A 12,697-nucleotide genomic window follows, 5' to 3' on the forward strand; every position below is an offset into this window, starting at 1 on the left:
GGATCTCCCTAAATATACATTGCTAAACAGTCACTATACCCAACATTCTTTTCTTTAACCTACAATGCATTCAAAATTGAAAAAAGGCAGTGTCAGTCACCAGGGTACCTTATAAGCCCATAGTTTCTCCACTGGGGAAGGATGGCACCTAGTACCTGCTGTGTTTGCCATTCTACCCCAAAAGGAGTTTAGCAACTGGTTAGTATCTGTTGCTCTTTCTGGTTGTGAGGAAAAATTGACAAAGTTTGGGACTATTTAGTCTTGAAAGAAAACTATTAAGGTGCATTCTCATTGAAGTATGTACAACTCATCTAATAAAGCTCAATGAACTTGAGGTAGTCAGACAGACCAGAAATAGAAGACCTAAAGTGAAGTTAGAATGGAATATGCTATCTTTACAAAGAATTCAAGGGGCTGGTATTTCTCAGAATAGGTGGAATTGGCTTCCAATTATGGTGCTGAAGTGAAAAAGTATAAAGCATTGTTGAAACAAATTTTGGATGACTCTGTGGGATTAATAAAAGGGCACTGTTAAATTCTGGTAATAACCTTCCCCTGAATAAGAAGGAAAAGTCATGTTATTTCATTATATGATTTTTTTTTTTGCCTCCCTCCTCTGTCATAAAATTTTATAGTCTAGGATAGAGATGGCATATGGCAGAGTTATCACAAAAACAGATCAAACATAACAGGCATATAGCCAGTTTCTATTGCTGCATAAGTATAAGCTATGTATGTGACAAAGAACACTTTCCTTTCTATCTCTTTATTCAGTTTGGGAACACTGGCTGCTAATCACCAGGCACGAACCATAGTGGAGTTTACACCTTACAGGGAAGGCTGTCACCAGCTCCTGGCCAACTTCAGATGCCACAAGTTTGGCTACTGCAAAGGATATGCCAATGCTGTTGTGTGCGGCTCTGCCCCGCAGGTTGTGTGCGGCTCTGCCCCGCAGGTTGTGTGCGGCTCTGCCCCACAGGCTGTATGCGGCTCTGCCCCTCAGGTTGTGTGCGGCTCTGCCCCCCAGGTTGTGTGCGGCTCTGCCCCCCAAGCCGTGTGCGGTGCTGCCCCCCAGATTGAGTGTGGCTCTGCCCCACAGGTCGTGTGCGACTCCGACCCCCAGTCTGCATGCGACTATGTGTGCATCCCTGTGTGCAACTCTGGGTATGGCCCTGCGGGTGACACTGGTGGCCCCCTCGTATATGATTATGTGTGCCTCCCTGTTGGCCACCCCATGTGTGAGTCTGTGTACCGTGCTGCGGCTGCCAATGCCCCCTACTCCATGAGTGACAGTGTGTCCCGCTCTGTGTGTGACAATGTGTCCCGCCTCTTGGGAGTCCCGGTTTCTTTCTCTATGAGTGATCCCAGGTCCGCTCCAGCATCCCACCCCATGTCTGCCCAAGTGGTTCAAGGTATGTGTGGCTCTCTTCCCACTCCAGCATCCTACCCCGTGTGTGCCCCAGTGGTTCAAGGCATGTGTGGCTCTATGCCCACTCCCCCATCCTACGCCATGAGTCTCCAAATGCCTTCAGCTATGGGTGGCTCTGTGCCCGCTCCACCATCTTATGCCATGAGTCTCCAAATGCCTTCAGCTGTGTGTAGCTCTGGGCCCACTCCATCGTCCTACTCCACGAGTGTCCCAATGACTGAAGCTGCGTGTGGCTCCATGCCCGCTCCAGTGTCCCACCCCACATGTGGCCCAGTGTCTCAATCTGTGTCTGGCGCTGTGTGTGCCCCAGTGTCTCGCTTTGCATCCCAATCTTTGAGCCCCCCAGTGGCCCGCTCGGTGTGCACCCCAGTGTCTCGCTTTGCGGCCCGCTCCATGTGCGCCCCAGTGTCTCGCCCCGCGGCCCGCTCTGTGAGTGTCCCAACGGCCCGCTCTGTGTGTGACTTCAAGTGGGGCCCTTCATACAACACAGTGTCCCGCTCTGCAAGGGGCTTGGCCTCCCATACTATGTGGAATTCCACATGGGTCCCTGCATCCTACTCGGCACGGAGCTCCACATTGCGCTCTGCATATGGAACTCTGCCTCATACTGAGCCTCAGTCTGCATGTGGTACTCTGTCCCGCTCTGTGCCCCTCTCTGCCTATGGCTCTCTGTGCCGCTCTGATGCTTACACTACATATGGCCTCCTCTCCCGCCCTGCCACCACATCTACCTATGGCACACTCTCTCGCCCTGCCCCCCACTCTACATATGACACCCTGTCCCACTCAGCGCCCCGCTCTAAATATAACACTCTGCCCCGTTCTGCCTGGGCTCTGACAAGGGCACGCTAAGCTGTTCTGAATGCAAATATCTATAATCAAAAATATACAAATGGAGATTGAAGCAACTAAATGAAGTTATGCAGGAAGATATTTTGAAGTAGTAATTGTATTCTTACAGCGAGAGGAATAGACAAGATAATAAAGAATAGGATTTGTGGTTCTGGCCATTTATACACACTTCTGAGGAGTGCCAGGATTCAGCATGCACCCAGCAACAGAGAAGTGCAATTGATACTGTGTTAGAACCACCTGGAATATGATACTTTCTTTATAACAAATGAGCATGCTCCCAGTCAGGACCGCTCGGTCTCATAATCACACAGCTCAGAATCCTCATCGGCCAATCAGGTTGCTTTCTCAGTCTAATGACTTTATAAATGACATCCTCTCTCCCATTGATTTCTCAGCAGTATGCACTGCTCACCTAGTTGTGAGTCCTGCTGAGCTTCACTGTTCCACCAGATTTAAATCTCTCCATCTCCATATCAACCTCAGGATTATTTAAGTAAATGTAACTCTGGTAGTATATCAGTAACAGAGACTGCCACCTCTTTTAAGTCTTGCTTAAGAGGCTTTGGACCCTTAGCTGCTGATATTAGTATGTTACAGGTCAGCTTTAAATGCTGCCATCAGGCAATTAGAATTGTGGAGGTCACGCCCAAACCCTCTTTGCCAAATTTGCCCCTGCTTCAAATAAACTCAGGTTAAAAGAGTTACTCTAGGGATATATTTGGATTCATAGGTCTGGCCATATTCTATTCCCAGTGTCAAAAATCCAGTGAGTCCAATTATAGAGGCTGCAAAATTTAGTGATCAACTTTAACTGCTTTGGTCTTTGCAAGTGACCATATAGTTGTTGTACAGTATATTCTGGTATGGTCCTTTTTGTATATATTTTGGGTGTTCAGGCCTATGGGAAAATGCCCAGTTCTAGGCCCACATCATGGATTTCATGAGTACAGAGTAAAGCATTATTGCTAAGACATTTCTGACACAGTGTTTGAATTGGGGAAAGAAAACAGCCATCGAAAAATTGAGGAAATCTTATAGCACTACTACCTAAATCTCTCATTTCAGCATGGATCTCCTCCCACAGCTTTTGGGAATCTAAGGCTTATCATTATTAGGATGAAAACTCCTCTAAGGGCTACTGTGGCATCTCTATTTATTTTTCTCTTAGCAAATCATTGAATTAGCTGAGGCACCTCCCATCTTCCCTCTTTTCCTCCTTGATGGTACAGCATGGAATATTTGCTAGGGATTTGGGCTCAAACAATGTTGCTGGTGCCATGGATGTTAGAGCACCTATTAGTTGCAATATTATGCTATGTAGCCCACCTCTCCATGTGTCATGCTGAGATTTCAGTCATACTACGGGAATCTGAGAAGTTGTACCATCAACCCCTATGTATGAACAGGGTAAAGTATTTCAATGTCAGGGATATGGTACTGAGTGGAAAAGGTTATTTTGTGTTTGCCAGGAAAAAAGAGATCATTGCCTGGATATTGTATTGTGGTAGGCATGATTCACTGTCTCCAATGCAGTTTCCATTGTCTCCATTGGCTTTTTTACTGGAATTTTCTTCGCATGACGGACTATAAAAATACAAGTTAAAAACCAACAACTAGTAATTGTCTTTCTTTTCAGAGCTTTTCAAAGGGGGGAGGAAAAACTCTGCAGAGACTTTGGACTGTGGATTCTTTTTTTATCCCTCACAGCACCTGCCACAATCCTTTATTCCATTTCTTCCCCTAATCTTCTCTCCCAATTTGAACTCATGTCTCCTGAATAAAAGATCCTAATTTCCCATCACTGGAGGCTCCAGCCCCCACCATCCCTGAATTACCCAATCTGGCCTCAGTATAAAATGGATAGCTTCTTACATGGGCAATTAAACCAAATCCTATCTTCACAGTAAATCTCTCCACTCAGCCACTGCACTAATTCTTTTCTGCCTCCATGGTCTTCAAGTGCCATGATCAATGGAACACATCACTACTGGAACAAAGCCTGACTGAAAAACAGGAAGAGGGATTTAAAGGATACCAGCACTGTGTACTTAAGGTGGAGCAATTCTTAATTAAAAACATGTGACAGCTACATCATTATCTGACATGACTTCCATAACAACCAGTTATGATCCTGTGAATAGATGATTTGGACTTCAAATGAGGGATAAGTACCATGAAGTGAAATCTCTTTAGGAAACAAAGTTGCTCTTTCCTTGATGTCCATACCAATAAAGGTAAAGTAATACAATTAAAAAAACTGTTTATTTTAATGTTCTAATTATGTATTTAAAAGGTTTCAACACGGTGACAATATGTAAGAAAAAGGAGAAACATTAAACTATTAAGTAGTGGTAAAATAGTAAGCTTTGAGATATCTATAAAAGCTGCTTGGTAAACACAATCACCTTTGCATGCCTCTACTCACGTAGTCATATTAGGGTATGTAAAACTCTCCAATTTGCAAATTCACGCAAGTATATTTATGAATATACTTACCCTCTGCAACCGCCATGGTTATTCTGATTTGAACAGCCACCTGCTGAACAGATGTTTCTGATTAAGCACTGTCCACCTCAATCCTCACTGTCCATTGGGATATCTAGAAACATTATTTTTCATCACAGTTCAATTACATAATATTTTATTCCAAGCTTTACCCAGTCAGAAACTATGCAACCCCACTTGAAATGAGTTGTAAGGAAATCTAATATAATACAGACACTTGTAACTGGTCAGTAGCCAGCTGGTTGACATTGTTAACTGCTGTGTTCCTGTTGCACTAGAATTTCCAGTTTGGTACACTGTGCCTGCTGAGGAGGCAGGCCCAGAAGTCTGGAGCATTTATGAAAATAAGACAATGCCCTCATTTTCATAATTTAATTTGCATCACTTCATTTGCATCAATAATTCTTCCCAAATATTCCCCCTTGACTTCCCTTTCACCACACCTCCCTCTCTCTGGTTGGCTCTCCACCTCAAATTTCCTCATGTGCATCCCTCAAATTTCCACATCCCATAGATGGTTTTCTTCACCCTGCCTCTCTTCCTTGACTTTCTCCATGGCTCCACAACAATGCACTCCCTGATCATAGAGACCCTGCCTAAAGTGTGGTTCCCCAACCCATGTATTGCCACTGAGACACAACTAGAGTAACTGCCTATGTAGTGCCACTCCATCCATCACACTCTACCACATGTTCTGTGGCTGGGACCATGTTGGGGGCTATGTTCTAGGTAGGTTCTCTATGGTTAAAACCCTGGAGGACAGCTAGGACTTTTTAAGATTCTCCATTGCTCGATTCATAGAGAAGAAGCCTAGATTGCCTCTGCCACATAGCTCCCAATGAGAAGGAAAGACAGAATCTGCAGCTAATGGGGATGAGTCTCTGGTCATGAAGGAAACGTAACCACTCAGGCAGAGCTTCATCCAGTATTGGTAAAGCCCAGAGGGTTTTTTGCAAATGTGAAGTAATTAAAAATAATATGAGAACCAATCTATACTATGAAATAAAACAAAACAAAAATCTCTGGCACAATGTCACTCAGATTTTGCCTGGCCTCCCTTCCGTCATGATGATGGAGGGGTGGCTGGGCCAAATTTGAGTGAATAGAGCTGCGACGCCCCCGCATACTCAAAGTTGCAATGCACACAGTGAGGAGCCTGGCCCAGCTCCCATTCAGCCCTCTATGAGTGGCTGGTGGTGGCTGAATACAGGGAAAGCTTGCTTTCCACCTCCTCCCCTTGTGGTCTCCCACTCCTACAGCCAAGAAACCCCAGGGCTTCCCACCCTCCAGGGAGGATAAAATAAAACAAAATTCCTCTCTCTATATCTATATCTATATCTATAATATAAAAGAATTTCACTGGGTTCTAAGTATGGGCCACCATGTGCAGGGAAAAGTCCAGAATTTGAAATGTCACCTTTCAATCATATATCTGCCTAAGGTCCCCCACTGTGTTGATCAGATATCTTCTGTCTTGGTGACATGCCAGGTGAGAGCTGGTTCAAAAAACCCATAATATTTCACACACACCTTTTTTTTGGTCGAAATTTAGAAGAAAAAAATGTCATGACTTTTCCAATTTTGATTTTTTTCCAGTCAGCTCTACTGCATCTTGTGGAACAACTATTTACAAAATTAACATTAATCTCTTCTGTGAGCCAACCATGATGGGTATAAGGACTCCAGTCTGGAGGCGTAAGAGTCACCTGAGCATGACAACAGTTTTATTTGTCAGAAATCAGACAAGAAAAATCAGTCATGTACAAATAAGTTTTAGTCCTTCAGGAGTTTGTTTCCACTCAACTGCACTCAGATGCTTTTTCATTTTTTTTTTCTAGTTTAAGCATATTTACTTGTTTCTGGGGTATGTGAAGGTGGGAAATAAAGATAATTTTCCCATGCAATTTTTAGCTAACAAATTTTTGCTATATTTTTTTATATTTCTTGTCAGAACAAATAGTAATATCTGAGCTTCCCCCAGTATAAAATTAAAATAGGGCTGCAATTTATTTTACAGTAGAGAGAATGAATTATTATGTCTGATACTTCTGATTCAGTTCTTAACTATGTTTAGCTGCGCACAGCACATTTGTGAATTAAGCCATTTTTTTAAAGAAAGGGAGAGGATATAAAAATCGAACAGCAGGTTGACTGTTTCACAACTTAAATGCTTTGGGCTTTGGACTTCCTATGACACTTATAAGTGACACACCATAAAAAGCAATGTGTCTGAGTGAAATATCATTTATTTTTATATATCCATTACCCAGAAAAAATATTGAATTTTGTAATTTGATGAACCAATATCCTACTGAGTATTAGTTATAGAGTCAAATAAAATACAATATGTTGTGTTAGGTGGGAAGATTAAATTACCAAAACACTGTATGTTTTATTTAATGTGGTTAAAAGTATTTTGGACCACATACTATGAAACAGAAGTGTATAACAAATTAAATAAAAATACACTGACCCTAGGAAAAGATGAAGAAAATATTCAGATTGTAAAATACTATTTGCAGTTCTGTTTTTTTTACTATGCTTAATTCTGTGTTATTTATTGTATATTATTCTTCATATAATTCAACACCACTTTACCTAGATAACTATTTTAATTCTAATTGCATTTGTGATTATCTTATAGAGTCCAAATAAACAAAACTATATTGACACTCCTGCTTTGAGAAAAATACTTTAACTAGATAGTAGGTTCTAATGTAGACATGTGTTTCAGGTCCTTTCCACTTCACTGATTTCTTCCACTATTTTAGCTATGAGGAATTCATTCCATATCTACGGACATATTTTTGTATGTGTATCCTGAATGACAGTGTTAAGTACTAAGACTTTTTAACTGCCAGCAAACTAGATTGTCATATTCACCCATGAAAGCTTATGCTCCAATACATCTGTTAGTCTTAAAGGTGCCACAGGACCCTCTGTTGCTTTTTATAGATTGTCATAGTACAAATAAATATTTGCATATAGGGTAACATGCAGATCCTTTGCATAAAGCCAGAGTGAAAGTTTTGTGCATGGCTGATGAATAATCCCCACCCAAGCCAAAGATTGGGCATGGTGCACATGCACAGCTGGATCGGGGCTACTGCGACAGCCAATTGAGTATTGTAGCAACCAGGATCCACGGTGATCTCCATTTGGACTTTGTAACCACTGGATTCATAGAGTCCATGAATGAACTGGCCACATCTCACTAACTTCCCAACCACACACCAGCTGTCCCTGCTTTGCACTCCCGAGGACTGATGACAACTCAGTGGAATTATTATGCGTGCAGTGCTGTCCATGTATAATAATCTGCACATTTACTTCCTCCCACCATATAGCAGAACTGGGGCAGATCTACTGCATTCCTGCCTCGAGGCTTTTGTACATAAAATCTGCAGAGTCAGATATTTCCTCCATAATATTATATAAATTGGGTTTGGATGTCTTTAGACTCTCTGATAATGAGTGAAGTAGCCATTAATAGGTGCCTGTCTGTTTTAGCTATAGCTACAGGGCCCATCGCCTATAATCAATCTGAATAATGTGCATCTGTTCAAAAAATTTTGAATTAGTCACGCACTTGAATTATTATCATTAAATAATATTTAGGAACAATTTCTCATCATGATATGTGGAAAAGAATTTAACTATCTTAATGATGTTAAATTACTTCATCCTATTTGGAATTTCTTTTTTTCTTTTTCTTTCTTTCTTTCTTTCCTCATTTATGGGGTTATTTAGTGTTCCAGTCACTTTTCATTGTTTCCTTTCGTGTGAATTCCAAGTCATCAGGCTTTAGAAAAGTCCAAAATTCCATAGAGTGTCTCTAAATCTGTTATGGATAGTGACATGTTTATATTCTATATACCAATGAAGATTCCCCCACAGTATATTCAGGGACCTAGAGTATATTTAGCTTTTGCTAATACATCTTACTCATTATCTGCAGCTGGTTCTGGAACTTGACATAGTTCTAACAAAGTGTCTTATCCCTTACCTGCACCAGCCACTGCTATTCCAATCTTGATTCTCTGCTGAGCATAGCTTGATCTGGTCCTCTCTTTAATATTTTGCCCAGCTTCTAATTTTCTTTAGAAGCCTTATTATTATTATTATTTTTTTTTGGTCTCGATCCTCTTATTATGCAGGTGGAACAGTTAGAATATAATTAGCTGGAAGCTTTTCATATGTAAATATCACCAAAGTTACTACAGCAGCTTTCACTGGGCATCTTGGAGCCTGTAGTAAGGAAAGCGTATGCATAAAGATTATACGGTGGAGAGAATAACCAGGCCTTTATATACTCCTTGATTCTTTCCTTTGAGCAGTTTCAGTCTATTATAAAACACTGTGAGTCATTAAGCTCCTGACTGCACATCATAAGACCATTACTGTCAATGTAGATTGGGTGGAGGGGCAAAAAGCAATACACCTTCACTTGACAGGTGACTTAAAATAATCTGGAAGTTTTAGCCATTGAAAATAATGTCTAACCTTAAATGTGATTTATACAATAGAGATCTGAAAACATGGCTACATTTCTCAAGAATACATTCATTTTATATAATGTATATGTTTTCCTCTTTGGTAGAACCTTTCTCATTAGCTGAATATTTAGTCTTGCACGTACGTTCTATTAGTTTATTGTTTATGTGGGACCAACATAAAAATCAAAGGGGAAAGGCACAATCTCTAATAAAGATCTAAAATTTCTACTATTTGCTTCTCAATGTGATATAACAAAATATTTCCGTGTCAATACATTTCACACTTGGAACTGTATGGAACAAATTGCTAACATGTTTAGTCATGTTGGATGGCTTTCATGATACATCCTGTCCCCCACTGCCTAATTTAGGGCTCAATCTTGCTCCCACTGAAGTCTATGGCCAAACTCCCCTTCAGTTTATTAGGGTATGATGAAGTCCCTGTTTTTTTTTTTTTTTAAGCAATTGGACTAAGTGTGGTAGGAAGCAGATGCTTATCCATAATAGTAAGATGTTAAAACTTGAAAAAGCATATGCAAAGTAGGATATTAATTCACTACATTTCAGTATCTTTTGCTTTAGTTATATATCATGCAACATAAGTTTTTAATCCAATGTCTCTCTGAGACATGAAAAAGGTTTATGGGCACAAAATTATTCTAATTGCTGACCAAAGTCCTTGAAAATTGGGATTACATGGAGGGCTGGCAGAGACATCAGCATTCATAGTTATAATAAATTGGATCCTTGATATATTGCTATATGAAATAAATTTCATTTGCAGTTAACCATAGACTCATTCATATAATATTGGCACTAACCTAATCCAGAGTAACCTATATGTAGTAAGTGTTTCTCTGAAAATGACTTACACTGTAGAGATTGTGTACAATCTGGTTTTATGATGGCACAACTCTCCAAAAATAAAAAGATTTTGGCTTCTGGTTGAAAGGCAGAGTAACCTGATCTTCAGTTAACAATTTGTATTATCTCCCACAATGGCTTTATTATTTGGTGGTGATCAGAATTTTAGCTTTATTCAGAACAGGCTATTACTTTTTTACTGCTGGTTTGGGTCACCATTCCTGCTTATTGGAGAAAGGATAGTTCTGATGCACTGGACAGATGGCATATAAAAATCTGGAAAGAATTAGACACAGGAAAAATGACCAGTCCCAAGAATAACTCATATGACAGAGATTTGGATACTTGTGTCTCTCTCTCTATTTCTTATGCTGAAAATAGAAGCTGAGTTACCTACCAACAACTTTAATTAACTTTTACCCGTATAAAAACTTTATAGATTTCCAGCTGCCTTGTTTGATTTACATTTTTTAACCTAAGATGTATATTTTACAATTGTATTTAACTGTGTTTGTGTGTTCTGAATGCCTATAACCCATATGATCAACTTCTTTTTATCACTTTATCGTGATATCCTCAGACTTTGGGCCAGATTCTGATACTTTTATTTATATATGGAGTCCCTTACATAGTCCCACTGAAGTTAAAGGGAATAATTGTAGACTAATGAGTTACTCAGCTTAAATCTGGTTATCAGAATCTGGTCCTGTGATTTTTGCAGAAACCTACAGTATGAGTATGTGAAAACAGAGGTTATGATGGAAATTTTTAATGCAACCTTAACTGTAGCTGTCATTATCAGCAAATTTATGTTTGTGTGCATGTATATTTCTATAAATATGTAGATGTAAATTAGTGTATATATGAGTGATAAAATGCTCAATAGACTAACACAAATTGCATTTTTCAGCTGTCCTGTTGTTTCTGGAACTTCAGTAACATTCCTCTTCATTCAGAGTTAGAGCTTTAATCTTTGCAACAGAATCTATATGGAATTATAAACTTTCCCTATTTAAAAAGCTCTTAAATTCCATGGTGTCCTACTCTGTGCTGTGGAGAAGTTTAATGAGTGTGTTCACCCTTGTAACACCTTAATCATTCCATTTGGATTGATCCACTTTCTTAGCTGTCAGTTGAATAGTTTGGGATATTATGGAATTTCGCAACCTAAATCACAAGGAGAAAGCTGTACCCTCCTTCAAGGGTGTACTAGAAAAATTTTTCATTGGGTATGCGAGCATATAATTAGCCATTTGCTTGTTTTATTGTGAAAAATATATAGCAACATTAAAGAATCTGCCTGAGAAATGCTCAGATTTGAAATGTACAGATAAATAGTTGGCATAACCCAAATCCATTCTCTACTGTGACAAGAGGTATGGGACTACTGGTGTGGGGGCAGGGGGAAGTATTGGTGAATATTTATTTGGATAGTAAGTGTGAAGTCACTTTGATAGTATTCACAAGCCATTTTTTCTGTAAAAAATCATACAAGTAATATTTTTGTTTACCGTAACATTTGTAGGGAGAGAAAGTTTTATGATTATTCACACAGGTAGGGGTTTGCTCCAGACACATTTGCAAAGCCATCTTGGAATATCTCTCTTTTCCCTCATAAAAGTTTCACTTATCCATTCAGAAAGAAAAAAAAACACCACTGTATGATTAAGGTGACCAGCATGCACTGTAAATAATGAATAGTCATATGATTAGCTTGGAAATGACGCTTGGAATGAAATATATGGGTGAAAAAGTTTCATGCATTTCTAAATAGACAATTCTCTGGTCCTCCACTGGGTAATGAGCACCTGAGGAATGCTGAATGCCTATCAGCTCCCCAAGAGAGTGTATACCTTGGACAGGCTCTGTACTTGTGAACCTTTCACTGAAAACTGTTTGCACAGGCCACATATTGTGCCCATTGTCTTCATGGTGAGAATGCCCTGTGGACCATGCTTTGTGCCTAACACATTACTGCATGAGTCGTGCTTTGTCCACGCACTACTGAGGAACACTGCATGTAACTACCTACATTCCATTGGAGAATACCAAATTGGGCCATACTCTAGACACGATACTCTCCTCTGGATACATGAGCAACTTTATGTCCACTTGCTGTTACAAAGCCCACATTAGCTGTGCTTTTCTTTTTGTCTGCTTTCCACTGGAGAGCAATCCATGAACCATTCTCTGTCTGCATACCATGATGGATTGCAGCAAATTTACTCACTCTCCAGCTTAGAATACTGCATATTGCATACTATGAACCCACATTCTATTAAGGAACACCACATGAGGAAGCTCTGTGCCTGCACTCACAGCTTGGGAACACTGCATGAGCCAGATGAACAGCTGACTTCTGGGGGTTTTATCAGGTTAATTCCTTACTCTGGACATTGGCTAATTGAAAGAATCTGAAATAAGTGCAATGTTTCAGGACCATAAGACTCTTAACACTGTGATTGCTGCTAACCTATAAAACCATCTGATCTATATTTTAGTACAGCCATCATTCCATTTTTACAGAATTCAGTCAAGAAACACACTA

General features: G+C 40.0%; 1 protein-coding gene across 3 annotated transcripts in view; it reads left to right on the plus strand.

Annotated features, from left to right (window-relative positions):
* Nucleotides 1-8,355, plus strand: part of TMX3 (thioredoxin related transmembrane protein 3) — a 111,108-nt gene extending 102,753 nt beyond the window's left edge. The window contains exon 12 of one of the 3 annotated variants that reach the window (XR_006176872.2): nucleotides 775-789. Coding sequence is in view for 2 of the 3 variants with exons in the window: in XM_024102123.3 (XP_023957891.2) it covers nucleotides 775-2,281 (1,507 nt within the window). In the remaining variant the exon portion in view is untranslated. Of the gene's footprint in view, nucleotides 1-774 lie in introns of all 3 variants that reach the window. The other 2 variants (XM_024102123.3, XM_065585189.1) reach the window with 2 other exon arrangements.
* The last annotated feature ends 4,342 nt before the right edge of the window (nucleotides 8,356-12,697 follow it).

The sequence above is a fragment of the Chrysemys picta genome, chromosome 2, assembly GCF_011386835.1.
Source record: "Chrysemys picta bellii isolate R12L10 chromosome 2, ASM1138683v2, whole genome shotgun sequence".
NCBI classification, from domain to species: Eukaryota; Metazoa; Chordata; order Testudines; family Emydidae; genus Chrysemys; species Chrysemys picta.